The sequence below is a fragment of the Paramisgurnus dabryanus genome, chromosome 21 (assembly GCF_030506205.2).
Source record: "Paramisgurnus dabryanus chromosome 21, PD_genome_1.1, whole genome shotgun sequence".
NCBI lineage: Eukaryota > Metazoa > Chordata > Actinopteri > Cypriniformes > Cobitidae > Paramisgurnus > Paramisgurnus dabryanus.
In genome coordinates, this window is record NC_133357.1 from 9,100,205 (window position 1) to 9,124,710 (window position 24,506).

The 24,506-nt window shown below is 40.2% G+C and overlaps 4 protein-coding genes across 5 annotated transcripts in view; all 4 read right to left on the reverse strand.

Annotated features, from left to right (window-relative positions):
• Window positions 1-2,391, reverse strand: part of camta2 (calmodulin binding transcription activator 2) — a 28,963-nt gene extending 26,572 nt beyond the window's left edge. Inside the window, exon 1 of one of the 2 annotated variants that reach the window (XM_065275693.2) lies at window positions 2,306-2,391. The gene's annotated coding sequence lies outside the window, so the exon portion shown is untranslated. The remainder of the gene's footprint in view (window positions 1-2,305) is intronic. The other variant, XM_065275694.2, reaches the window with a different exon arrangement.
• Window positions 2,392-3,104: 713 nt separating this feature from the next.
• Window positions 3,105-7,650, reverse strand: LOC135765012 (stress-associated endoplasmic reticulum protein 1). Its single transcript, XM_065275695.2, has 3 exons — window positions 7,419-7,650; window positions 6,153-6,228; window positions 3,105-3,544 (listed from the first exon to the last, which is right to left on the reverse strand). Exons 1-3 carry the CDS (start codon window positions 7,500-7,502, stop codon window positions 3,504-3,506), a joined length of 201 nt encoding a protein of 66 aa, XP_065131767.1. The 5' UTR covers window positions 7,503-7,650; the 3' UTR covers window positions 3,105-3,503.
• Window positions 7,651-10,452: 2,802 nt separating this feature from the next.
• Window positions 10,453-16,609, reverse strand: nppcl2 (natriuretic peptide C-like 2). The gene is made up of 3 exons (XM_065275718.2): window positions 14,331-16,609; window positions 11,159-11,422; window positions 10,453-11,010 (listed from the first exon to the last, which is right to left on the reverse strand). Exons 1-2 carry the CDS (start codon window positions 14,451-14,453, stop codon window positions 11,168-11,170), a joined length of 378 nt encoding a protein of 125 aa, XP_065131790.1. The 5' UTR covers window positions 14,454-16,609; the 3' UTR covers window positions 10,453-11,010; window positions 11,159-11,167.
• Window positions 16,610-16,745: 136 nt separating this feature from the next.
• Window positions 16,746-22,662, reverse strand: eno3 (enolase 3, (beta, muscle)). The gene is made up of 12 exons (XM_065275717.2): window positions 22,527-22,662; window positions 21,043-21,128; window positions 20,142-20,237; window positions 19,790-19,848; window positions 19,568-19,637; window positions 19,344-19,477; window positions 19,041-19,263; window positions 18,686-18,883; window positions 18,396-18,597; window positions 18,186-18,294; window positions 16,974-17,032; window positions 16,746-16,883 (listed from the first exon to the last, which is right to left on the reverse strand). Exons 2-12 carry the CDS (start codon window positions 21,125-21,127, stop codon window positions 16,817-16,819), a joined length of 1,302 nt encoding a protein of 433 aa, XP_065131789.1. The 5' UTR covers window position 21,128; window positions 22,527-22,662; the 3' UTR covers window positions 16,746-16,816.
• Window positions 22,663-24,506: the final 1,844 nt, after the last annotated feature.

Sequence of the window (24,506 nt, forward strand, 5' to 3'; positions counted from 1 at the left end):
GGGGATCTTATTATAATAATACCGCCCCTTAATCTGCACTATCCAACCACGGCACTGCCCAGGGGCGTCAGACTGGGGGTAAAACCAGTACTGATTACCAGGGTCCGAAAGGAAGAGAGGGCCCTTGAAAAGTCTTTAATATATTATGGGGGTGAGGCATGGGGGCACATCAGGACAGCCTATGCATAAGGCCCAAAATCTTGTGCAACGCCCCTGGCACTGCCATTTAGTGCAGAGATCCGCTCATTTGCATTTTAAAAGGACACACCCAGAAACAGCACATTTTTGCTCACACCTACAAAGTGTCAATTTTAACATGTTATAATAAATTATCTATATGATATTTTGAGCTGAAACTTCATATATGTACTCTGGGGACACCAAAGATTTACTTGACATCTAAAAAAGTCTTGTGAAATGAATTGTGCATTTAAACTCCACCTGTGTCCCAATCAAATTAGGGCTGCACGATAAATCGCATGTGTTTGTCATGCGCATCTCGTCAGTAATGTCCGGTTCCTTGATTAGTAGTAAATCACCATCAGCTGTTTTCAGATGGAGCAGCTTTAACTGCACAGAGCCGTAGTTCACTGACAATCGGGGCAATTTCGCATTAATTATCGCGGACGCATCACCTGCGATATGTATGCGATATGGCCCAGCTTGTCAGGGAACTACGGCTCAGTGCAGTTAATGTCGCGCCATCTGAAAGCAGCTGTTGGCGATTTAATACTAATCAAGGAACCGGCATTACTGACGTGATGCGCGTGGTATCGCATGCGATTAATCGTGCAGCCCTAATTCTGATCTCTCTGATGAAGACAACACAGATGTGACTTAAACTGCAAATCAAATCGACTGGCTGCTACTCCTCCAAAAGGGAGTCGATCCCCATAGAGCTCCAGTTAAAATGCCCAACTTTACAGTAAATAATAATATGTTTACAGCCTGGTACATATAGATCATTTTGCCCTTCATGTCAACTGTCCACTTCAACTTCACCCATGTCCCATCTCTTTACCCATTTTCGGTTGATGCGCTGTGATGGTGACGGCAGGCTCCACCCTCTAGTCTATTGGCTTCAAAAAAGCTCTTCACAAACCTATGGGTGACATCACAAACACTACGTCCATATTTTTAAAGTCTATAGCCCCAATTCACCTACTATCCATTCGAAATAGTATTCGAAATAAGAATTGGCATGTCCCAAATCCCAGAATGTTTAAATGAATATCTGTCTAAAGTACCCAGATGATCTACTGCAGATCTCTAACAGCTGAAATTACACACAAATCACTGCGAGAGGTCAAATAAGTCAAAATAAATCAAATAAGTGATGCTTCACTACATTATTAATTTAAGCATCACATTAAAAATAATGAACAAAAAATGCTGAAATGTTTGAGTTGTATTTTTATGCGTGTTATTGTTAACCATTAAAATGTCTGCGCAACAATGCACACTTCAGTTACATGATGGTATGTCCCAGTACTTGCAAACTCTTTTGCACTATTGTTATATACTTTCCCATAACAACAACAGTACAAATAGGGCATTATAGGATAAGTTGGAAAACTGAGATACAACTTCAGTCTCAAAAAAAAATCAGTAGATCATCACCAATGAATACATAGAAACCATTATACACAACTAAAACACACAAACAGAGAGAATGTTCCAGTGTAAATAAACAGACTGATTATCACTGTTGACAACATTTACTGCCCACACGTGTGCGTCTGTGTGTCTTTAAAATCAAACATATACAACTGTACGTTATTTATTTAACACATCCTGTTATTAACTCTCACAACTGTTATGAATTATTACACATCATTATACACAGCAGCTGTCATCTCACCACACACACGCGCTGATCTTCAGTCATATTTCTTACTGTATTTTGTACTGTATGTTTTTGTGTTTGTGTGTGTGTTAAGTCCAGTCCAGATCCCACACAACACTATATAGTCTCAGTACCATAGCAACATACAGAATAACCATGGTAACATCATTTATGTAAGTGATCACTACTAGACCAGAGACATCAGAACCGTGAACAAACACAACCCGGACTGGACCGGACCCGGACCACTGTAATGATCTGATATACAGTACGGCTCATAAACATGTCATTCCCACAGGCCCTCAGCGGCAACAAAAAACACACACAGACACACTGCGCAAAATAAACAAGCGCGCACACACGACACGAATGAGTCGATTTCTCATAAATGTCTGTCACGCTCGCTGTCATTTACAGCTAACGGGAGATCGAGTAGCGGCGACGGATTCCGCCACTTACCTTCCGCCTTCACGAGCGCCGCCATCTTCTGCACTAATGACGTCAGCCTGGCGCGCGGCCGCGTGCACAGTCTGACAGTACACGCGGAATCATATCGGTTATTATTAATTATTAAATCAGTGTTAGAATTTACATCTCTGATGGGCGGTTTCTCAGACAGATGTTATCCTAGTCCCAGACTAAAATGCATATTTGAGCTGCCTTGATATAAAAACACCTTATACCTGGGCCATTGTCTTGGTTTTGTCTCAAGCACACTAGTATTGTTACTGAAAACTACTTAAATGCCTTAATATAACTGAATTAAACTAAACCATGTCGCGAGAGAGTTAAATGCACAATTTATCCGATAGGTTTCATCGGATGCACGTGCGTTGTCGCGGTTACGAGTCTGAGAACTTAACTTCCGGTCCCTGCTAAGAATGTTTACATTATAGTACACATTTTACACCGTAATGTTAACTCAGTGTTGTTTTTTTATCTACTTGTTGTTTATTTAGCTTGTTAGCAGAAATAATTTACTTTAAAATGACTTTGTTGTTATTGACTCCTTGTGGAAGTTCACCGGAAGTTACATTTGTTTTTTATGAAAGTCGTTTGTTTATGTTATTACTTCGGAAGCTGTCTAAAGCCCACGTGACCATACAGCGTATGTAAATGAGCCTTGCACACATAATCATTATTTGCATATTGTTGTTGCGTTTTAACATGTAAGAAATTTTGTTATAGTATCAAAACGCAATAAATAAAACTATTAAATAGTTTGTACAGCTCCTCAGATATTAAAACAGATCACACATAGAGAAAATACCTTTTATTTGTATAAAATCATTATAACACAGCATCAATGTACTGTAACAGTGAGGAAGAAAATTGTAATGTTTGAATTTACACATGGCCATTTCCGTGAATTGATACAAAATCTCGTAATCTCATGTTTATTGAAAATAAAATAAAATCAGTGTAGAACTGAAACAGGTAACACATGATAAAATAATGAGACTGAGAGCTAATGAGTTTATCGTGAGTTATGAACAGATCACACACACACACACACACACACACACACACACACACAAATAAAAGTTATCATCAAACGGATGTCAGAGGAATAGCGGAAGAAAACATCTCAGTGCAGAAGATTGAGAAAGTGATTGTGATGTTCACACAGATCTCCAGAACGCAGACATCTCAGCGCTTACATGCCCTGCCTGATACTCTGGATAATCTGAAAGATCGCTGAAACAGAAAAATCACAAATATAATTTTTACATATAAAACAAACCGAAGATAAAGTATAGACAGCAAAACATTACAGTCTAGTGACATTACACAAAAATAATAGCTGCAACTGAACAACAACACAATTGTTTTTCCTGTCTGTGTAATCCAGAATAAATCTGAGATCAAAGTTTGATTTCAATCTTTGACATGATCTTAGTCAATATTAAAGATATCATAGTTATATTTTCACACACAATGTTCATCACATCAGTGGTTCTCAAACAAGGCCACTAGCCAACAGCAAAACTTAATTTAACATGTTTTGTTTATTTCAACAAGTTTTGTAATATTTTATGATATACATTTTCTTTGGAAGGGGCATGAAGGGATGCAACATAAACAAAGGGGGCTGCACGCCGAAAAAATTTGAGAACCACTGCTCTACATGACATAGAACACAGTGACTCTAGCTGGGTTTTCATGGACAGGTTTCAAGTTTTATTTGTCATGTGTACATATGTCAGTGATGAAATGTACATTAACATGTTTAGTGTGATGCTCAGGTATTCTACAGCAGTGTTTAACAAAGATACACAATTTAAAGGAAACGGTCACACATTTATTTCTTTCAAGCCAGTGCTTTAAGTGGGCCGGAACGCGCTGGTACTCAGTACCGCCACTTTTAAATATAGCTATTGAGCGTACCACCACCTTTCTGTGCGCCAGAACGTGCTTTTAGCGTACCGGAACGCTCATTTGCACATTTGTTTGGCTGCGCTGCCGCTTTTCAGAGCGCCCTTCACAATGTACGCTTCATAATTCATAACCGCGAGCAGAGACTACATTACCCATACACCCTTGCGTTTGCAAGTTAAAAGTGCATGCGTCGCTTTTGCCGCTGACTGTCAGTCAGTGTGGTCTGGACTGGAGAGGTGCGTGTTTGTGTGTGAAACGCGCAACCATAGCTGCTCAGTTAAAATGAAAATACAATGAACACTTAATATGCCCTCCTTGTTTTAGACTCTGAGTAGTAAAAGAACACCATCAGAATCAGAGGATTCGCTGGCTGACATCCCACCAAGCCAGAATGACAGCTACAGGTCAGACGATTTTTCGATTAATCGGTTTATTTTACGTGGTCGATTCAGAATCGATTCTCAAAGAGCAGAATCGATTTTTTTTCCCCCTTATTTTTTCCTGCAAACAATGAACGTAAGATTAACGTTAATCAAATTACTAGTCTTCTTCACTAGATGTCACCCTCTTTTTTGCCTTGCACGATGTTACCAAGGAGCCTGTCATTCTTTCATTCAGTGCTTAAAATGGCGGGTTTAGGTGCTTCATCGACGTTGATGCCCCCTTAACATAAAAAGTAAGAGGTATGGAAGCATCCCGAGAACCGGAATCGTAAATTGAATCGAGAATCGGAATCGATTTGATAGCTTGCAAATCGAAATTGAATCGATCTGGAACATCTGAATCGATACCCAGCCCTATACGTGACTATCTCCGCTGTCTCACGACTGTCAGTTTGGTTCAAGCACCTTCGGATTTCCTCAGGCAATGTGCAGAGTAAAAACATTCTTAAATTTTAATAGACATTTGGTTTAATTGCTAAACTACAAGTGAAGAAATTTCAATTAATTTGAACGACGACGACCAGGGGAGTTTTAAAACCCGCAAAATGGAAAACAATGGGACAAAATAAAGTGATGACTTTCTAGTTTCAAATGGGCAGTATTTTGTTATTCTTGAACCCATGGACATGGTCTCGGTGTCATTTTAAAGGTTTTTTTTCAAGCTCTTTCTATCTTTAACCATGCTGAAAATTTTACTTTTGCACATTTTATTTATGTTCAGTAGATTTCTAGCTCAAGCAAATCCACAAACTTTTTATTTATTATTTTTTACAAGGTCGTTTGTTGACTGCTGAATATAAAACCCCTTCAATATAGGAGTCGAGTCAGCAAAAAAAAAAAAAAAAAACACAATAGAGTACCGGCACCTCTTAAAGGCGGAGTCCACGATGTTTGAAAAACGCTTTGGAAAAGGAGACGGGCCGACTACCAAAACACACTTATAGCCAATCAAATCAAATCAAATGCCGGGTTGCGTATGTGTGGGGCGGGTCTATCAACAGAAGGTCCAGATTCTATTGGGGTAGGGGCGTGTTTGTTTAGGTGATTTCAAATATCAACATTGGCTTTCAAACATCATGGACTCCGCCTTTAAGGGCCACTTAAAGCACTGTTTCAAGCTAATTTCCATTTTTGACTTTGTAGACTTGATTTGTAAAGATTGTGTGGGATTATATATTAAAAGTGTTTTATCTGAATACTAGCACTATCAAACTTCAGAAATAGCTGAAAGAGACAGGACTGACAGAAGATCCATGAAACATTTCTCTAACAGACACCAGACAAAACTCTCTGTAAGAAATCAATCACGCTTCATTCAAACTGTGCTACAAATTGATCAACAGAACTGAATTTGAGATTCATAGATACATATCTGCAAATAAACATCACAGTATTTGTTCCTTCACTTTAATAATGAATTGGTTCATAATTATGTCATGTTAAATATGTATTAAATATATGCAGCATGATGGTTTTCATTTTACCTGAACCACAGACCACGAACACAAAGAGCGCCAGAAGCCACGGACCCACGGGATTCTTGTCTTCATTTACCACCCGCTGTATGAGAAACACACACAATTACAGTGTATTGTTTGTAATGAAGTTTGTGTCTCTAACAGGCCATAAAAGTGTATAGCACAACCGACAGGACTGTTTTAAACCTCTCGATGAGAATTTCTTAACCAGGGCTCTGGCATTTGAGATGCACAAATCCTCCATTAACTGCTCAAAACCTTAACCTGGACTGTTCACCTGATTAGCCAGAGGTGGGTAGTAACTGATTACATGTAATCTGGATTATGCAGGGTTAGGTACCAAGAATCAAGTACTTGTAGTGAAATTGCATTACATTTTAAAATACTCTTAATCAGAGTACAATTACTCTTTTATTCTTACAGATTATGCTACATATTACTTTCTTATTATTCTTAATCTTACAAAAGCTTTCATAAGACAACTGATCCACAAGGGGTGGGCCTGACGTGTTTTATATGTGTATTTTATTAATCGTCACATACTGTATATATAGCATTGTAAAGGTCAAAGGATTTAGAGTGATAAATATACAAAGTTTTAATATATTCTTCAGTGTTTACATCAGATTTTATATAGGAAAGCAATTGAGTCATTCCTATCATTGATGTTTTCTAACAAAATATTCATGCAACACAGTGATATTGTGGTAAAATCTGACTTGAATCTTATCTGAATAATAATATTATTGCTGATATGATGTTTATTTATGTTTTACATACAATGTAATGTCAAATGCACTTACAAACATGTCGTATTTGACAACAAATGTATGCAAAAAGTACTTAGATTACATTTCACATAATGTGCAATCTAAGAGATTTTCTTACTGACTACAAATGTAAAGTAATAGAATTATAAATCAAATTCTATTACTTTAATGCAAACACATGGGAACAAATGTGAGGTTTGTATGTCATCCACCCCATCTCCCCCTCCACTTCCCCCCCAAACACACACACACACACACACACACACACACAAACAGTTGACATGTTCAATTATAGCTGCAGCAGAGTAAAACATCACTCGTGAGTTTAAAAGCACTAACCCCACACAATCACGTGTGAATATCGTGACAGACTGTAAATAAATGTGTACATATGCAAACACACACACATAAATGCAAACATAAGCATACGAATAGCACGTAGAATTATGTGTGTGTGTGTGTGTGTGTGTGTCCGTGTGGTGTCGCGGGAGCGCGCGCGTACCGTGTTTTTTTGCACGTGTCCTCTCTGCGTGATCGTCTTGCTGTGTTTCTCGTTCGCGACTTTCATCCGCTGAATCGCCGACATAATGAACTGTGTGAGGTTCACGGCGGCGCTCCGGTAATCGCGGCGGATTCGTCCGGCGAGTCTGTTCCGTTCAGTCCGTTGACCTGCGGGATTCAACGGCGGTGGCACGTGACCAAACGCCGGCCACGCCTCCCTGTGACGCCGCTCGAGTTAACCCTTTACTTTACTGCCCACTATTCTATGCCATTTTTTGGTATGGTTCACGTTGAAATTTTTAAAGAGAAAGTGCGCTATGATGCAACCGAAAAACGCTGAACCCGTCATCTGCGTCTTAATTCGGTTGCTGCATCGTTTGAAGAAGGCAGACAAAGGTAAGGACTTGTTAACTGACTTCCGTTACCTGGTGACAGCAGCAGAGTCGTTCATTTGAAGGAGTCTCCACTCATCTCTCTCCACTGGTTACCGATTGAAGCTCGTGTCAGGTATAAGTCACTACTGCTCACTTCACTAACTTTCACTGGCACTGCACTGGGATACTTTCATACACCCCATCCAGAACCTTACATTAAAGTAAAGGAGCGGCGCCTTGTCTGATTTTCACAAAAGGACACTTAATCACGTTCCCGCTCATTTTCCTTACTCGCTGCTGGTAGAATGATCTTTCTGATCAGTCCCATCTCTCGATACATTCAAAAAACAACTAAAAACTCATCTTTTCCAAATATTCTTGACAAATATTAATTTATTTAGCTACAGTCTACCTCACAATCATTTTGAAAAATGCAACTTAAATATGTGTGGGCGCTAAGATCGGCGGGGAGTGGGCAGGGCACCTGATATAATAGGCTAGTGTAACAAATATTAAGATTTACTAAGAACAGCAACATTACATAAATAATTAAAATAATTTCATTTAAACAAAGGTCAAGTAAAGCTGTTATAGTTGAAATAATAGCGTGTTTTAAGATAAGGAAAAGTCCTCAGGGCATGGTACCTCAGGACAAGGTCAAAGTCCACCTGCCTCTCACAGCTTGCCTTTGACTCTGTATTTGCTCTGGAAAGTCTCTGCAGTTTTCTTTCAGAGTACCCAAGGGTGCACTTCATATAAGAGATAGACCGATATATCGGGCCGATATTTGCGAGTTCTTGGTGTATCGGCATCTGCCGATACGTGGCTGCAATGTTCGCCGATTTTTTCCCGCATTATTTACAGACAGAGTGCTGGAAGCCGGAAGCGATTGCAGGTCATGTGACTAAAAACAACCAACCTTTCCATGACAACATCGAAAGCTCGGCCTACAGCTGATCATAGCTGAACAAAGCAGAGTTTTTTTTTTCATTTCTATGGGGCGCTTTCCCGGACAGGGATTAGACAAGTCCTAGACTAAAATAAATGTAAGAAAAGTCCAAACTAATAACATCTCTTTTTAACATATCTTAAAATACATCAGTGCCCTGTGTTTTGCCTCAAAATGGACACAAGTAATGTTTTTAGCAAGGCATGTTTGTTAAAACTGAGTTAGATTTCCTAATTAAACTAAGCTCTAGTCCTAGTTTAAGAAAATTTCTGTCTGGGAAACCACCCCTATATATATTTGTAGTAGCAAAGTGCTAGAAATCAATATCCTTTGCTGATAGTTCCTTGTCATTGTGGAGAGTGCAGTTCATGGTTCCATAGCACCCTCACCTGTTTTTATTATTTGTTAAATATAGTTTTTAAGTTCATAATAATAATAATAATATATTTTATTTGTAAAGCACTTTTCATAGTTAAAAACAATCCCAAAGTGCTAAGTTCAATAAATGTTACTTTTTTAAATTGAGAATTGTAACATTTGGCTTCATCATTGTGTCATTTTTAGGATGTAAATTTAGTGAGCAAAAGCAGTATCGCCTCTAAATATCGGCTCAAGAAAATCGGCAGCCTGTATCGGTTATCGGCTAAGGCTGATGAAACAAAAATCTGTATCGGCACCGGCACTAAAAAATTCAGATCGGTCGATCCCTACTTCATATGGACTTTCGGTCTTGTGGCCTTAAATTATGCTTGCAAGCTAGGCTACAAGTCCGTAGGGTGTCCCCTCTGTCATTTTTTACGCTCCAATGTGTGCTCATCAGCACCCCCTTTGCACCCTTGATGCGGTCTTCTGTCGAAGCCTTCACTGCTGCAGGCTTTGCGCACTTTACCGACCGAGAAATCCTTCAGAGCAATCTGACGAAGGATGGGAGGAGTTCACACTGATGGGACACTTCTCTTTCTATTTCCGGCATGGCGCTTGAGTCTGTCCCCAAATATGACTCTGGACTCACATCAAGAGTACCTAAGGTCTGCACTACATGATTTCATCAAAGTATGGACTCTGAGGGAGTCAACAAGTGTGCCATTTGGGACTGGGTCTAGGGTCGAGAAGGCTGCATAGGTTATCAAGCCTGGTTTAAGTTAACTGGGCTTTAGATTCGCAAGTCATAAGCATACTGCAACAGTTAACGATTAACTAAGAATAATGTCAACTTTATAATTGTTATTATTCTGAAATAAGACAGTCTTAATGACGTATGCAGCCTACAAATGTGAAAATTGAGAAACGGCCTACAAATTTTGAGTCTTATCTGTAGTACGATTTCAGGACTGTTTAGCTCTACAGAGACATACATTTCACCCTAACTCCAGGCAAAGTTTTATAGTTTGAGGGCTTGACATCAACTGTGCTATCATCATGTTAACAGACTTGAAGTATTTAGTTAAAGCCTGATAGTTAAGGCCCTTGCATTTGTGAGATCCAGTCTATTTGTGGCATAAGCTCCTCCCACCTGCAGCTATATCTTTGCAGCCCACTGGTGCAACTCATCACCGCCTCTACTGGATCTCATATGTTATAGCAGCTCTCACAAGTTTTTGTTCTTACAAAATATCACAATCATGGTACATGTTGTAGTTTTAAGTAAATTGAAATTAACATTTCATTTGAAGGATCTAAGCATTATTTGTATAATAATCAATATGACAATATTGTGAATATAATGACTTAGTCATCATCTGTGTGATTTATTATGACCTTTTTTGTTGTTCAGTAACAGACAAACAAATGATACATGTAGTTGAATTTCAACCATAAGACTTATGAAAATAACACACAACTCCAATTGACATGTTAAAAAACATTTATGGACAAGAGACAAACAACAAATTGACCTTGAGAAACAGGCTCCCAATCGTAAAATGTCTGGACAGAAGTTCTGTCGAGTCAAACATGGCAAATAAGACTGACTGGACAATGAGCCAGGGGTTTTCAAACACACACACACACACACACACACACACACACACACACACACACACACACACTGAGAAAAACCTCAGAATGTCAAAAAGACACAGATATCAGATCAGTCTCTGGACTGTGTAGAGTTGGCGTGTTGTTGTTGCCTATTTGGACTGAAAATAATCCTAGCGATCCAACACCAATATAACACCAATGATTGTGTTGTCGGCTGTAGAGCAGAAACATCTGTACGTTCTCCTCTGAGCGGATGAAGGTCTCATCATCATCATCATCACTGTGCTCACCTAGACACAAATACACAAAGTCACAGTGTAGTAGACGACGTAAAGTTTGTGTCAACTAATTAAAGCTTAACTTAGTCAAAGAAAGGCTCAGGCACACCGTACAATTTCACCATGAAGTTTAGTTGAAATACATGTTTTTATTATGTACCTGTACTTGTCAACAGCCCAGACCGCTGATCACTCCGATTCGGTCCACTTTCATCCCGAAACAGCCACGACCCACACCCTTCCTGCTGCGCCCCCGCATCTTCCTCTGACGCCGCAGGTAATCCAGGAATGCACGTGAGGCCATGCGGGGAGACTCCGCCCAGTTCTTTAAAAGAGGAGGGGCCACGTTTCCTGAGCCCTCGCTGACCTCTGAGGGTGCAAATACAAGCGAGCTGATCTTTGCCCCAAACAAATCCTGCAACACCTGACAGAGAGAGAGACTGATGCATGAGATCTGTATAGACAACAGCCCCATCTACTGTGTGTAGCGCAGTGGTTATCAAGTCCCCCTCCCAGAACATTTTAGATGTCTCCATATATAAAAACACCCGATTCAGTTCATCAGCTTATTAGTGTGTTAATAAAGGAGCCTGATGAGTGAAATCAGGTGTTTAATATAAGGAGACATCTAAAACATTCTGGTAGAGGAGGCATGAGGACTAGAATTGAGATCCACTGGAGGTGTAGCGTACAATAGAGCTTCAGTAAACATTCAAACCCGCAGCGTACGGTGGGCTTATATGACCAGTGTGCAGGACAGACTCAGTTTGTTTTAGTTACTATCAGATTACGTAATATTTGGCAATGGGAAAGCAAAGACAAAAGAATTCAACTTTCAAACGTTCAGTCTCAGACCTCAATCTAATGCCGTCTGACCACACAAAATACTTTTTTTTGTAATTTTTTAAAGTGCACATTTCTGAAAACTTTCTTAAGATGTAAAATAAATCTTTTGTGTTATGCAGAGTACATAGGCCTACATGAAATGTCAGATCAAAATACCACACCGAAAATTTATTATAAGATGTTAAAATTGACACTTTGTAAGTTTGAGCAAATTAAATTAGATTTTTGGGTGTGTTTTTAAATGCAAATGAGCTGATGAAACACTGATCACCATAATGGTGGTTTGTTGTAGAGGTCTTCTCGGGTCCAAAGAAATGTACCCGACCCGAAATGACCCAAATCACTTCATACCCGAACCCGATGTGCATAAATAATTTTTTTTTAAAGAAAGACCCGACCCGAGACAAACCCGAGAAAATTAGACCCGAGTCCGACCCGAACTAGTGAATTTTTTTTTTTAACCCGACTGGAACGAATGTAAACGGCACTGACGTGTGTGCATTCTGCAGACCCACGCGCAGCAGTCAGACAGAAAGAAACTCCGGTGGCCTCGCAACCAATTTGGCGAGCTGCTCCATTCGTTTTACTTTGTTATCTGACGACGACACCAACGTAACCGCTAAAATGTACATTTATAATTGACTGACATGTTGGTCTCAACGAAAATGAACCTTCCGACAACCACACAATGTCGCAAGCGCTCTTGGCAAACAGATGAGAGGTTTGAAAAGGACATTGACGCACACAGGCGAGAGAGTTCGGGTCTTCTCGGGTCCGTTCAGAAAAAACACATTCATTTTTAAATTACCCGAGACCCGATGCCGCTATTATTGTACCCGACCCGTGTCCGAGGCACATGTGAAACGTTTAGGCCCGAACCCTATCGGGTCTCGGGTCGGACCTCGGGTTTTCGGATCTAAGTGGACCCGTGAAGACCTCTAGTTTGTTGAAATCGAAACTCAACCGTGCTGTCATTTATTTTCTCTCTGCACTTAATGGCAGTGCTGTGGTTGGATAGTGCAGATTAAGGAGCAGTATTATTATAATATGATCCCCTTATGACATCACAAGGGGAGCCAAATTTCAATGACCTTGTGAGATGTCGCAGAAACATTTAATTGTAATTTAATAAATCTATATTAAATATTATGTTGGTAGTAAAACGAAAAAATTTTGCACATTTCGTTGGTGCAAGTGTCTATTTTTGTATAACATCTGCAGCTGCTTTTATCATAAGTAGAAACAACATTAACTGTGTCGTTTATTCAGAGACTACTGAATAAACAATAAACTTGAACTCTTTCTCCACCATTGATGAGTTATCTCGTCAATTAATAGAAAACGCTTCCCTGCCAGTTTTACCGCTATCCCTATTTCTGCTTTTATCCACCAGGTGGCGCTAAAACCCGGGAACAACCCCTCACATCAAACAGTTCAAACTCTGTGTATGTTTTGATCATCACTCTGAATCTGATCTCTAACAAAATTGCTTTAAAAAAATGCAATTATCTCAGCTTTTTGTTCAACATTTTGATATTTTTGAAGAAACCTGCCCATATTTGAGAGGTGATCAAAAGATAACAAAATGAAGGTAGGATGAGTTTGTTTAAAAGCAGAGAGTTTTTGTTCTTTCATTTGATATATTCTCTGTTTATGTATTTAAAAAACATTATTTTCTGGAAGGCATTAAACTTTTGTGAAAAACATAAAAAATGCTGGCTGTCAACTAAAAAAAAAAACGCTGACAGAGAAAGAGTTAATAAAGCTCCATGCACAAAATGAAGAATGTTTTACAGGTGCAAAGAATTCAGTTAAGTGTAGATAATAATCTTAAGTTTAACAAATGTTCATTTCAGAGTGTTTATGTGTTTATTTTATTTAAAGAACGTAAAGAAAACTAAAACATATATATTTTAAGAAGCCAAAATAAAAGCGAATAAATTTTGGTGCAAACTCCTGCCACTACCTGGAGTAACATTTGCTAAGTAAGTGTGTCCAATCATCTGAATAATTCTACACGCACGCTTTGGATCTTCATCCACTAGAACACTTGTGCAAAATACAGGAAATACGTCATGTAAGTGGTCAAGTGTGGTTATCTGGACGCAGCCCGAATTACTGGGTTGATCTGTTTCACATATTCACTTATTCTGCTTTGTTTTAAAAGTTGTGTCTCTGAAATATGAAATAATCTGTTTCTAGTAAGCCAACATAACACAAAACTCCTCTTTCATCCCCAAAACGTCACACGAATAGTTGATTTCTGGCCATTTCTGGATCTTTACGATAGTTGAGCAAACACATTGTTTTCAAGCTTGTTCATTATTGTGGCATCATTGATATTCAACTCTGATTGGTTGATGAGATGACGCCTCAAGGTCTCCCTGGGGTTAAATCTTAGTCAGTATAAATTGTAAAGTGCACCAGATATGCTGAAAATCTAAAGTCTGATCGTGTGTGACCAATCACACAAATCAAACTCTTACCTGAGCATCCGATCGCTGTCGTGATGGCCGACCCTCCACCTGCGTCACCACGGTGATAATGAGGAACAAGAGGAGAGCAAGATGAAGAGAGGAGCTGAAGTTTAGAGGAGATGAAAAACCCATCCTTGTTTGAGAGAAACTCAAAAATTATCGAAATCACCTCAGATCAGAAAATAAATATCGTCCAACGGTTTGAAAGACGTTGTTGTGATGTTGCGGCTCAGTTCTGTCCCGTATGACTTCAGGACTGGTCTCTGCCGGGGCAGGTGCCACAGCGGGCATTATAAAGCACATCACTGTGATGTCACACATAGCAGAATGTTGCCCGGAGAGACGGCCAACCCTCGGTCACTTAAATGGACGTCATGTCTCATTACTGCATCCATACTACGCTGTCTTCATTTGCATTTCTCTGATGCCCAAGTGTGAGACAGACAGATGATATCTAAAGAAACGTTAACCAGGTGTCTACGTCACAAACACTTTCGCATTTTTGTCCGTTGTGGCACATTTAATCGTCGACTCTTTACAGCTCCTCATTCTTCTCATTAACAGACTGATATGACCTCTGACCCTTCATGGATCCGCCCCCTATAAAACATTCCCCTGGAAACAGGCAGCGCTCGGGAACTATTTCCTCCTGTGAGAGCGCAGACACAATAGTTCCACGTCAGATGAGAGTTTCCTTAGCAATGACCACAGGTCACCGGCCTTTCAACCTCTGGCAGACGGCTTCATCTAACCACCAGATCTTACAGAAACATCAATCAATCAACTAAAACTAAAGTCAAGTCATGATTTGAACCCCTGTGCTGCATTTTAGGTCTTCTTACAATATTTCCTTTCATTACAAATTTCATTACTAACCAATTGCTAACTAACTACTCTAATGAAATACAGACCACTTTAAAAACTGCGGCAGAGGATCTGAACACATACGGCTCAGTGCTGAAGTAAATGAACGACTCCAACAGCAGATGAACAGAATAACGGATGGAGAAATAAAACGAAGAACGGCTCAATGATGCATCTCTCTCTGACTCAAAGATCGGAGCTCTGCTGAAGCCTCTGCCAACTTCCTATGTGATGGCACAACACGGAGAAAACACCACAGAATGCCAGCTTGACCTCTGACCCCTGGACATACATCACACACACACACACACCTCTCTCTCTCTCACACACACACACTTGGATGTTATGTGACAGATCAATCTATCAGCCTGAAGAGCATTGCTAAGCAACACACACTCAAAACCTCCGATCCTCAAACCTCTGACGTCAGAAACTTTGTGCGAGTGAGTGAGGTGTGCTTGTGTGTGATCAACAATACCATTTAAACAAGTTATAAAATAGCAAGTAGCTAATACAAAAAGTAAACATCTGAATGACTGAGCATTAGCATCTACTAGTAAACACACACGTTAACTTTAACGGCGCATTCACACGGGGCAAAAGCGTTAACGCTTGACGGAAGGCTTGTCTGAAGCGTGGCCAACAGCCAATCACAGTGGCCGCAGCACATGCTCCGATCTTCCATAAACGTAATTGGCTTGCTCTGCCTAGGTTATTTGCATAAGGCAATCTAATTGGCTGACGCTCGCCTTTCCACTTCTGCCGCGACGCCGACAGATCCACAATTCAGTTCGCCAACGCTTGACGTCACCCATTGAAAGTGAATGGGACCCCCGTGTGAATGCGCCGTAAGGCTTTGTGCACTCATTGGTTTACTTTAACAAGCACAAAAGTGCATTAATCTATGAACAGCACAGTACATTGTGTCACCTCCAGCATCATTCACTCTCAGTCACTAAAACATAACTCAAGATTTGGTTAACATTAAATGTCAGTTACTCCTCTTATACTATGGTTACCCCAGACTTTGCTCTGGTGTTTTTTTTTTAAGTTATACCATGGTCCTCCTGTTGAATGCTTTATTCTGATTGGTTGACAAATGTTTCACGGGCTTTTTTTTTAAACACACACCTGACCTCTTAAACAAACCACCAGAGTAATGTCCGAGGTAACTGTGGTATAAGAGGAATAATTGAAAACGGGCCATTGAATTATTTGAAAATAATGCACACGACAGTTTAACTCCACTTCGTGCCACATTACCACATAGGGTGTGCACTATTTTTGAATAATTCAACAGCCGTGGTCAACTATTTCTGACCTATTTGAGAAGTTAGGTGTGCTTTTACAGACAAATAATCACCACATTTAAAACTTGTCGTCAACCAATGAGAATAAAAAAAATTAGACACGTGATATAAAACATTTCACACATCACAAAATAAGTTCAAAACTTTAAGTCAATATAACAGAAGCACACAACGGATGAGGATTCAATAAGAGGATCTGACGATACGATTCATCAGCTGTAGTTTAAATGACCCAAACATACACACAGCATTCTCTTGATAGTTTTTATTTATGTCTTTCCAAAATAAGGTGCTGTAATATTTATCACGGAAGAAGGTCGTTCAGATTTTTGGGTGGCGGAAATCTTTGCCTGCAAACTTTGCTTTTTCACCAAGCTCTTCCTCAATCCTGTAGAGGAGAAAGAGAGAAACACAGATTTGAGAAGACAGATTTACTTGGAACATGACTTGATGTAATGAGTGTGATGTCATTGCTGACCTCATCAGCTGGTTGTACTTTGCCAAACGCTCTGACCTGCAGGGGGCGCCGGTCTTAATCTGATTAAATGAGAAGAAAAACAAGGACAGAAGTTAAGCTGTGTGCGTTCGAACATGACGTGAAATATCCGTATTCAAACTATACATAAACCATCCGGTTTTTAAAATGGCATGTGTAGCGCATTTTTTAACACCTCGTAATAGGAAGGAGGCCGAGTGTGAGACCGACGATGGCAACTCTGCACAAGAGAGGGAATCAAATTGGACCAAAATGAACCTAATGTGCATGTCAAGATAGAATTATAGTTTGTACATAAAATGACATTGTTTATGGGGTTAAATATTATAGCAGAATAAAAAGCTTGTGTTAATACGTTCGCATTATGAAATTAGCATGAATGAAGATAATTTTATTATTTTTACAACGTAGTGTAAACTTTATATTAAACAACAACAGCATTTGTCTTGTAAATGGATTTGAAATGATCATGTGCTGACTGTCACGCGTCACAGACGACAGAGTCAAGTGAGATCTGTTTAACTCAGCGGCAAGTTTAATTTCATCTCAAGTATCAAAGGGTTTGTGCTCTCTATCATTAAAAACGGTCAAGCAAACAGCACGTGCAGGGTTAATGGACTTGTCAATGACGGCTCACAAACGCGCGGGATAGGCCATGTATGTGTGCTTGTTGTCAATGAGATTTCTTCTCACAAACGCACTCAAGTGCGGGATATGTGTGCTTGTCAATGACGGACATTAAATCTGCGTTTTCGTTTGGGCTTGGCTATATGCCTTACTCCTGCTGCTGTTGAAGTGGTCACCTGTTCTCAGTCGTTGTTATTAATAAGTTGATAACCTGCTGGTTTTTAAACATTAAGTAAAAAAGTAATCCAGACAGCCCTGTTTATGACCGTCACTGTTAATAAATTGAATATCCATTACGGCTTTTTTTTATGCGCACAGGGGGCACCTAGATATTCAAATATATTCGGATACATTGCATGATATTCGATATCCATTCGAATATGATTTTTCTCAAAAGTGACAGCCCTAGTGCACAATATTTTTAAAAGGGAGACAGAAAATTATGAATGAATATCAAATTAAAATACAAAAACTACTAGGAAGATTTACCAGGTGTGTTTTTGTAGACATCTTGAATCTATTTTAACTTACTCTTTAAATTCTTAACTATTTTCTTGAGAGGATTACCTGTCCTGTGCAAAGACCGACGACCAGGTCAGCGATGAAAGTGTCTTCAGTCTCTCCTGACCGATGACTTACCATCACACCCCATCCATTAGACTGAGCCAATTTACAACTACGGAGACAATGACATTTAAAATGCTTTCTGGCGCAAAGAAGCAAATATGAATGTAGTACGAACGTGTACTCTGATCCTTCAGTCGGTTGAATACTCACGCCTGGATAGACTCGGTGACGGAGCCGATCTGGTTGACTTTAAGCAGAAGGCAGTTGCAGGCCTTCTTCTCAGCAGCCATCTGGATACGTTTGGGATTGGTCACAGTCAGATCATCTCCAACCACCTGGATGTCCACAGAGCCGGTGAACTTGGTCCAGTTTTCCCAATCATCCTGGTCAAATGGATCCTCAATGGACTGAACTACAATCAGATATACAGCAAATGTACATGAATGGGTCTCTTTGCCATTAGGCACGGTGTGTTTGTTTTGGCGTGTGTTTGCGTGTACCTGGGTAGTTCTTAATGAAACTCTTGTAAAGGTCACCCAGCTGGTCTCCGGTGATGTGGCGCTTTGGGTCATCAGGAGATTTAAAGTCCAGATCATATTTACCACCTTTGAAGAATTCAGATGCTGCAACATCCATTCCAATGATGATCTTGTCAGAATATCCGGCCTTCTCGATGGCGGACTTCAACAGTTCAAGAGCTGCGGACACACGGAGTGGAGCAAACCAAACAGACAATCAATCCTATGTAGAATTCAATCAGAACTTATGAACAAATGTGTGCGTGTATCTAACTAGAATCAAATTGTTACAGCTAGAAAAAAAATTTAACAGTCTGTTGCACACAATGTCAATTACCTTCATTGTTTTCAAGAATGTTTGGAGCAAAACCACCCTCATCACCCACATTGGTGGCATCTTTGCCGTATTTGGCTTTAATGACGTTCTTCAGGTTGTGGTAAACCTCGGCACCGATCCTCATGGCCTCATGGAAATCTTTGGCTCCCACAGGCAGGATCATGAACTCTTGCATGGCCAGTTTATTTCCTGCGTGCGAGCCGCCATTAATGACGTTAAATGCCTGCATGAGAGAGAAAACGAGAGACGTGAGGAGAGTTAAGACTGCATCGTATACATGAACGCCAGGTGCCGTGAACGTACCGGCACGGGGAGGATGACGTCTTTATTTCCGGCGAGATCGGCGATGTGGCGATACAGAGGAACACCTTTCTCAGCTGCGCCAGCCTTGCACACGGCCAGACTCACACCCAGGATAGCATTAGCACCAAACTTAGCTGTGTAAAAGAAAGAGAAAATTCTCATATATAAATGCTCTTTAATTCAGTAAACATCGGTCTATGTGTAATATTAAGTGCGTTTATTACATTTGTTCTCGGTTCCATCGAGCTCCAACATGAACTTGTCGATCTTCTCCTGCTCAACAACGCTGAACTTCTGCAGTGAGATGTCATTATTTGTTAGAATAATAAACAACAACTCTTCAAGACTATTCAGACCAAAACTTTCACATGTGGTGTCAGATGCAGAGTTAAACGGTGTCCTGTATACAGCGCATCAGAGGATGATGGACAGGGACTTCATCTCACCTTCTCGAGCAGTTTGGGTGCAATCTCCTTGTTCACATGATCCACAGCCTTCTGGGTACCTAAACACACACCAGGTGACCCATTTACAATACAGTTTTGCGATATATATGCCTTTTTCGAATTGCCTGATAAACCACTTCAGAGTGTAAATACTTGTTTGGGATATATGGAAGTTTATGCAAAATTGCTGGTTTTACTCAGTTTTTCAGCACTTCACCTGCCTATCCATTTCTAAAGAATTATGCTAAACTAGTAGCAGTCATCAGAGGAACTCTGTCCTGTGAAAGGGACATGATTGACAGGACTGAATGATCAGACTCCTCCCAAACTTGTTTAGATCGCTCTGTGTTACCTTTGCCCAGGTAACGAGTTTTGTCTCCATCTCGTAGCTCCAGAGCCTCATGAACTCCAGTGGAAGCACCGCTGGGAACAGCTGCCCTGAAACGACCTGAGGGACACAATGAGACACAATGAGACACAATGAGACACAATGAGACACAATGAGACACAATGAGACACAATGAGACACAATGAGACACAATGAGACACAATGAGACACAATGAGACACATGGCCTGACAAAAACTGCTTTTAAGTTTGAGTTTCACAAAAATAGACAGTAAAAGGAGCTATAGACAGATTTAAGTCGTTTCTAAAATGTTTTTTATTAATTGTATCCGTTGTAGGTTTTTTGTGCGTAATGTTCATCATGAAATAACACAAAGGCGGAGACGTGTAACAGATCTTACTAAAGTAGCATGACGACATGGGGATAATAAAAAAATCCACATTTCCAAGTCTATTCAAGATTTTTTTGTGCAAATTCAATAGTAAAGGAGCCAGAGTTACATTCCAGAAAAAGAATCATTGTTCCTAAATGGTTGCTAGGGTGTTTATATGCGTTGCTAGGCAGTTGTTAAGCTGTCGGATTACTACTAGGATGAGATGGAAGACTACAGTACTATGTTAAAAAAAAAAGTCTGTAGAAAATGCCATCCCACGTTTGTGTACTTATTGTGTCAGCATGATCAGCTGTGAAGATTCATATGATGAAGAGATAGGACAGAAGTCACATAAGTCACATTCACTCGTCAGAGAAAGGGTTAACAGCTGTATGACCTGACTATAACCTCATCTATGAACTTTAAAGGTAACCTAGCTAGTGGATTTTTTTTTTGGCAATTTATTTTAATATCTGAATGTCAGTGAAAAGAAAAACTTCAAATATATAATTCTGCACACGAGTGAGTTTACCTTTAGTTGTGTAAAGATCCACCTCAACTGTGGGATTTCCTCTGGAGTCGAGGATCTCACGAGCATGAATTTTAGTAATGGACATCCTGAGAGAGAGAGAGAGAGATTAGGGTTTATCAATCTAAAGTTCAACTATACAAGCAGGCAATGCAAAATAATGCACACATAATAGGCTTAAATATATTAGAAGATATCCGCATGCGCACACACACAGCTGTCGTTACAGATATAGTTTAATATTTGTTGCTATAAATAGAGCGACTCAGCAGCAGACTGTCTGCGTGTGTGTGTGTGAGATATCTACAGGACTCCAAATGACCTTTACAAAGAATTGCTAACCTCTGACCTTTCTTTAAGCACCCTGACCTTTGCATGTGAGCAGTGACACTGTACTTTACTGTACGTGACTCCAAACACACGAACGCGCACAGCAGCTGTATTATTTTAAGGTTTTAAATTAAATCAGCACACAGACTGAACTGTGCACACATCACACGAGCTCAGAATCTTCTCGTGTCCATGACGACAGTGGTGTAGTGGGTCACTCTTAATTTATGCACCCATTTTTTTTTTAAAGTGGCCCAATTAAGGGTGGGCACCCAGTGTTATAAACAGTGAAATATAAGACTAGTCTTGGATATTTCGTTCACTTCGAAGTTCTAAGCATAAGTATCATAATGAAATTTAGTAGTGTGTATACCCCACGCAATCTAATAAAGTGGGTATAACACCATATAAGTTACCCGCGTACATCTGCACTACACCACTACATGACGACTCTTCCCAACTGTTAAAGTGTAAAATATTTCCAGGTTTCTCCTGTGGATCAAATCTGTTTTAATCAATCACAGTTCAGCATCTTATCGCGCGTGATCGCCTTCGATCAATACTGCGCTGTACATGCGCGCGCTGTGACGCAACACGAGTTATTTAACAACTTGTATTCAAATAACGGCGGACTTTACACCAAGTGTGTAAACTTTCTGAACGAAATGTTTTTTGTGTAAATGTTAACTATCACATTGAAATTGGCGTTTATGACTTTAAAATACTGCTCATCTAAAGCTTTATTTCCTCAACACATGACGGTTCTTATGCAGCACTGTCAGAAATGTTTCTCTCTGCTGATCCAGAAACTTGAAGGTCATTCAGATCGACGCGTCAAACTTTCTTTTACGGTTTATGAAATTCCGCGAATTTTTAATTTTTTGTTCTTTAAAACAACATCGTTTTGCGTCCTGCCCTCCAGACGAATCACACTTCCGTGTGAAACAACACAACCAGAGCTCAAAGATTTACAGGTCGCAGATCAGACGTTTCGAAGTTCACTGAGCAGAGCTGATGTCAGATCAGCCTCTACAAACAGGAAGCAACAGCTTCACATTCTAGTTTAAGTTAGTTCAACGGATTTCATGCGTGTCACGTTTCAAGGGGAACTGAAAATCTCGTCAAACACACGCGTGCGTGTAAAACATAGAGGTTACCTGAGAGCGAGCCGGGCGCGTGTCTGTCTCGGTGTGTGATGGGCTGCGAGTGCGCGCCTCGACCTTACGAGCACTATTTATAGGCGCGTTCTCAACTCTGTATCCATATAGGGGTTTGATTTCAGGGAGCGTCTGAAAAGAACAAACCATTTATTACCAAGAACGTGCCTGCATGTGCGAAGACACGCCCACTGTATTGACATGCCGGTGTTTTACACACTTATGAAGGAATCGTTCAGAAATGTCACTTTTGCTGACATTGTGGTGTTTTATCAGATACAGATCATTATTTTCAGATATTATTACCTTATATATTTGCAATGAACCACTGGAATGTTGATTTCTGGATGCTGTGCAGTATATACCGAATATTGTCTATGTGAAAGAGAAATGATTTGTGTATGTTTTATCCAGTAAGTGAAATGTCTAGTTCATTCAGTGTCCTTGTAAGGTCTACGCCGTAGTTAAGCCGTAGGTTATCTGTAGCCTCTGCGTAGCTTGACGTGCACCTCGTCAAATTTTTAACAGCGTGTCAGGTCTACGTGGACCGCAAGCACTGTGATTGGTCCACTAGAACCCCTCCCGTAAGGTAAAAAACTGCATCATAGGTATTTTTGTTTGTGACGGTGAGAACAAAGATGGACCAAGTTGAGGAGTGATTTAACTGAAACTGCAAAATTAGTCGCTGTTTATTTACTTTCATCACTGCTGGTCATCACGGTCAGCACTGCTACTGTGGTAACACGCATGGATACTGCCTACCAGCGGTCTGCATGTGTGTTTGCACCTCCACGCGGACGACGACGCAAAAGTATAAATAAAAACCGTTGCGGCTACGGGCGTAGGACCTACGCACAACTATAATGAGCCCTTAACACATATAGAGTACTTATGCAACGAATGCTAGTTTTTGCATGTCTTGCCAGCATTAAATGGATGAGCAACCACAGGGACGAGTCAAACCGTGGGTCATTCAAGACAGCGCCACCATCTACATCTGGTGTCTCCAGCCCTGCCCCTGATGAGCTACCATCCTGCAGTTAGAGACCCCTGATGTACCTTTCCTTTTAGCTGAGGATTAGAAACGCTCAGACGCTCCCTTGTCAGCCTCCACACTTGAATGAAAGGTCAGGGTTGAAATGAAGAGAGAAATGTGAGAGTTCGTTTGGGTTCGAACCTAAAGGGCATCCATGGTGATCCCCCTTCTTCTCCCTCTCTCACAGATACACGCTTTCCTGTAGCATGAGGTTAAAATTAGCTGGCCTATCATGGGACCTTACAGACACTTGTGTTGTTTAAGGGCTTCATAATATCTGCAGGCCTACAGTGATTCTCTGCCCAGCTGATTTCTGGTATGTTTGGAAGTGACCGTTCTTTATCATTTACTCGCTTTTATGGCTTTGGATTCAGTAGATGATTTCAGAAAGTGGATATTAAAATTCTTATTTGTAGTCATTCTTATCTGTTTGTTTGAACAAAAGTTGATGGGGGGGCTTGAGAAACCTATCGTTGTTTTTACACTTTTACTTGGTGATGCTGGTTGTCCAGAATTTACATGCGTCACCTTTAAATATTTCGGCTAAATTGATGATGCTGTCAGTTTCATTGTAAACGTTTAAATTCACTTTGAGGCTATAGCAGATAGTCTGTTATCAGTAGTGTGTGTGTACTGTACACAATTAAAACACACTTGCCTGCTATCATCCTTATGACCACATGATGGTGACACAGTGTGTTTGTGCACTGGTGCTGTATGTAAGAGTGAATGCATTGCAGTAACACTCAGAGATGTGCAGCAGTGCTCGTTGTGTCTCTGTGGTTTTTGTGTCACATGTTACATTTCCTGTTTCATCTGTTGCACCACCCTTCAAACACAATCTTACTGCATACTGGAATCTCTAATGTATCGCGTTTTTGAACGTTGAAAGAAAACACATTTCTAATATGGTGCTGTTGAGAATTAACGCAACTATTAACACG

Coding starts and splice junctions, on each gene's coding strand:
- eno3 (XM_065275717.2), bottom strand. CDS start 21,127: ATGTCCATTACTAAAATTCATGCTCGTGAGATCCTCGACTCCAGAGGA. Junction 19,478..19,567: donor CGATGGAACCGAGAACAAAT/GTAATAAACGCA, acceptor TCTTTTACACAG/CTAAGTTTGGTGCTAATGCT. Junction 18,884..19,040: donor CATTCTTGAAAACAATGAAG/GTAATTGACATT, acceptor GTGTGTCCGCAG/CTCTTGAACTGTTGAAGTCC.
- nppcl2 (XM_065275718.2), bottom strand. CDS start 14,453: ATGGGTTTTTCATCTCCTCTAAACTTCAGCTCCTCTCTTCATCTTGCT. Junction 11,423..14,330: donor GACAGCGATCGGATGCTCAG/GTAAGAGTTTGA, acceptor TCTCTCTGTCAG/GTGTTGCAGGATTTGTTTGG.
- LOC135765012 (XM_065275695.2), bottom strand. CDS start 7,502: ATGTCGGCGATTCAGCGGATGAAAGTCGCGAACGAGAAACACAGCAAG. Junction 6,229..7,418: donor GACACGTGCAAAAAAACACG/GTACGCGCGCGC, acceptor TTTCTCATACAG/CGGGTGGTAAATGAAGACAA. Junction 3,545..6,152: donor GTTCGTGGTCTGTGGTTCAG/GTAAAATGAAAA, acceptor TTTCTGTTTCAG/CGATCTTTCAGATTATCCAG.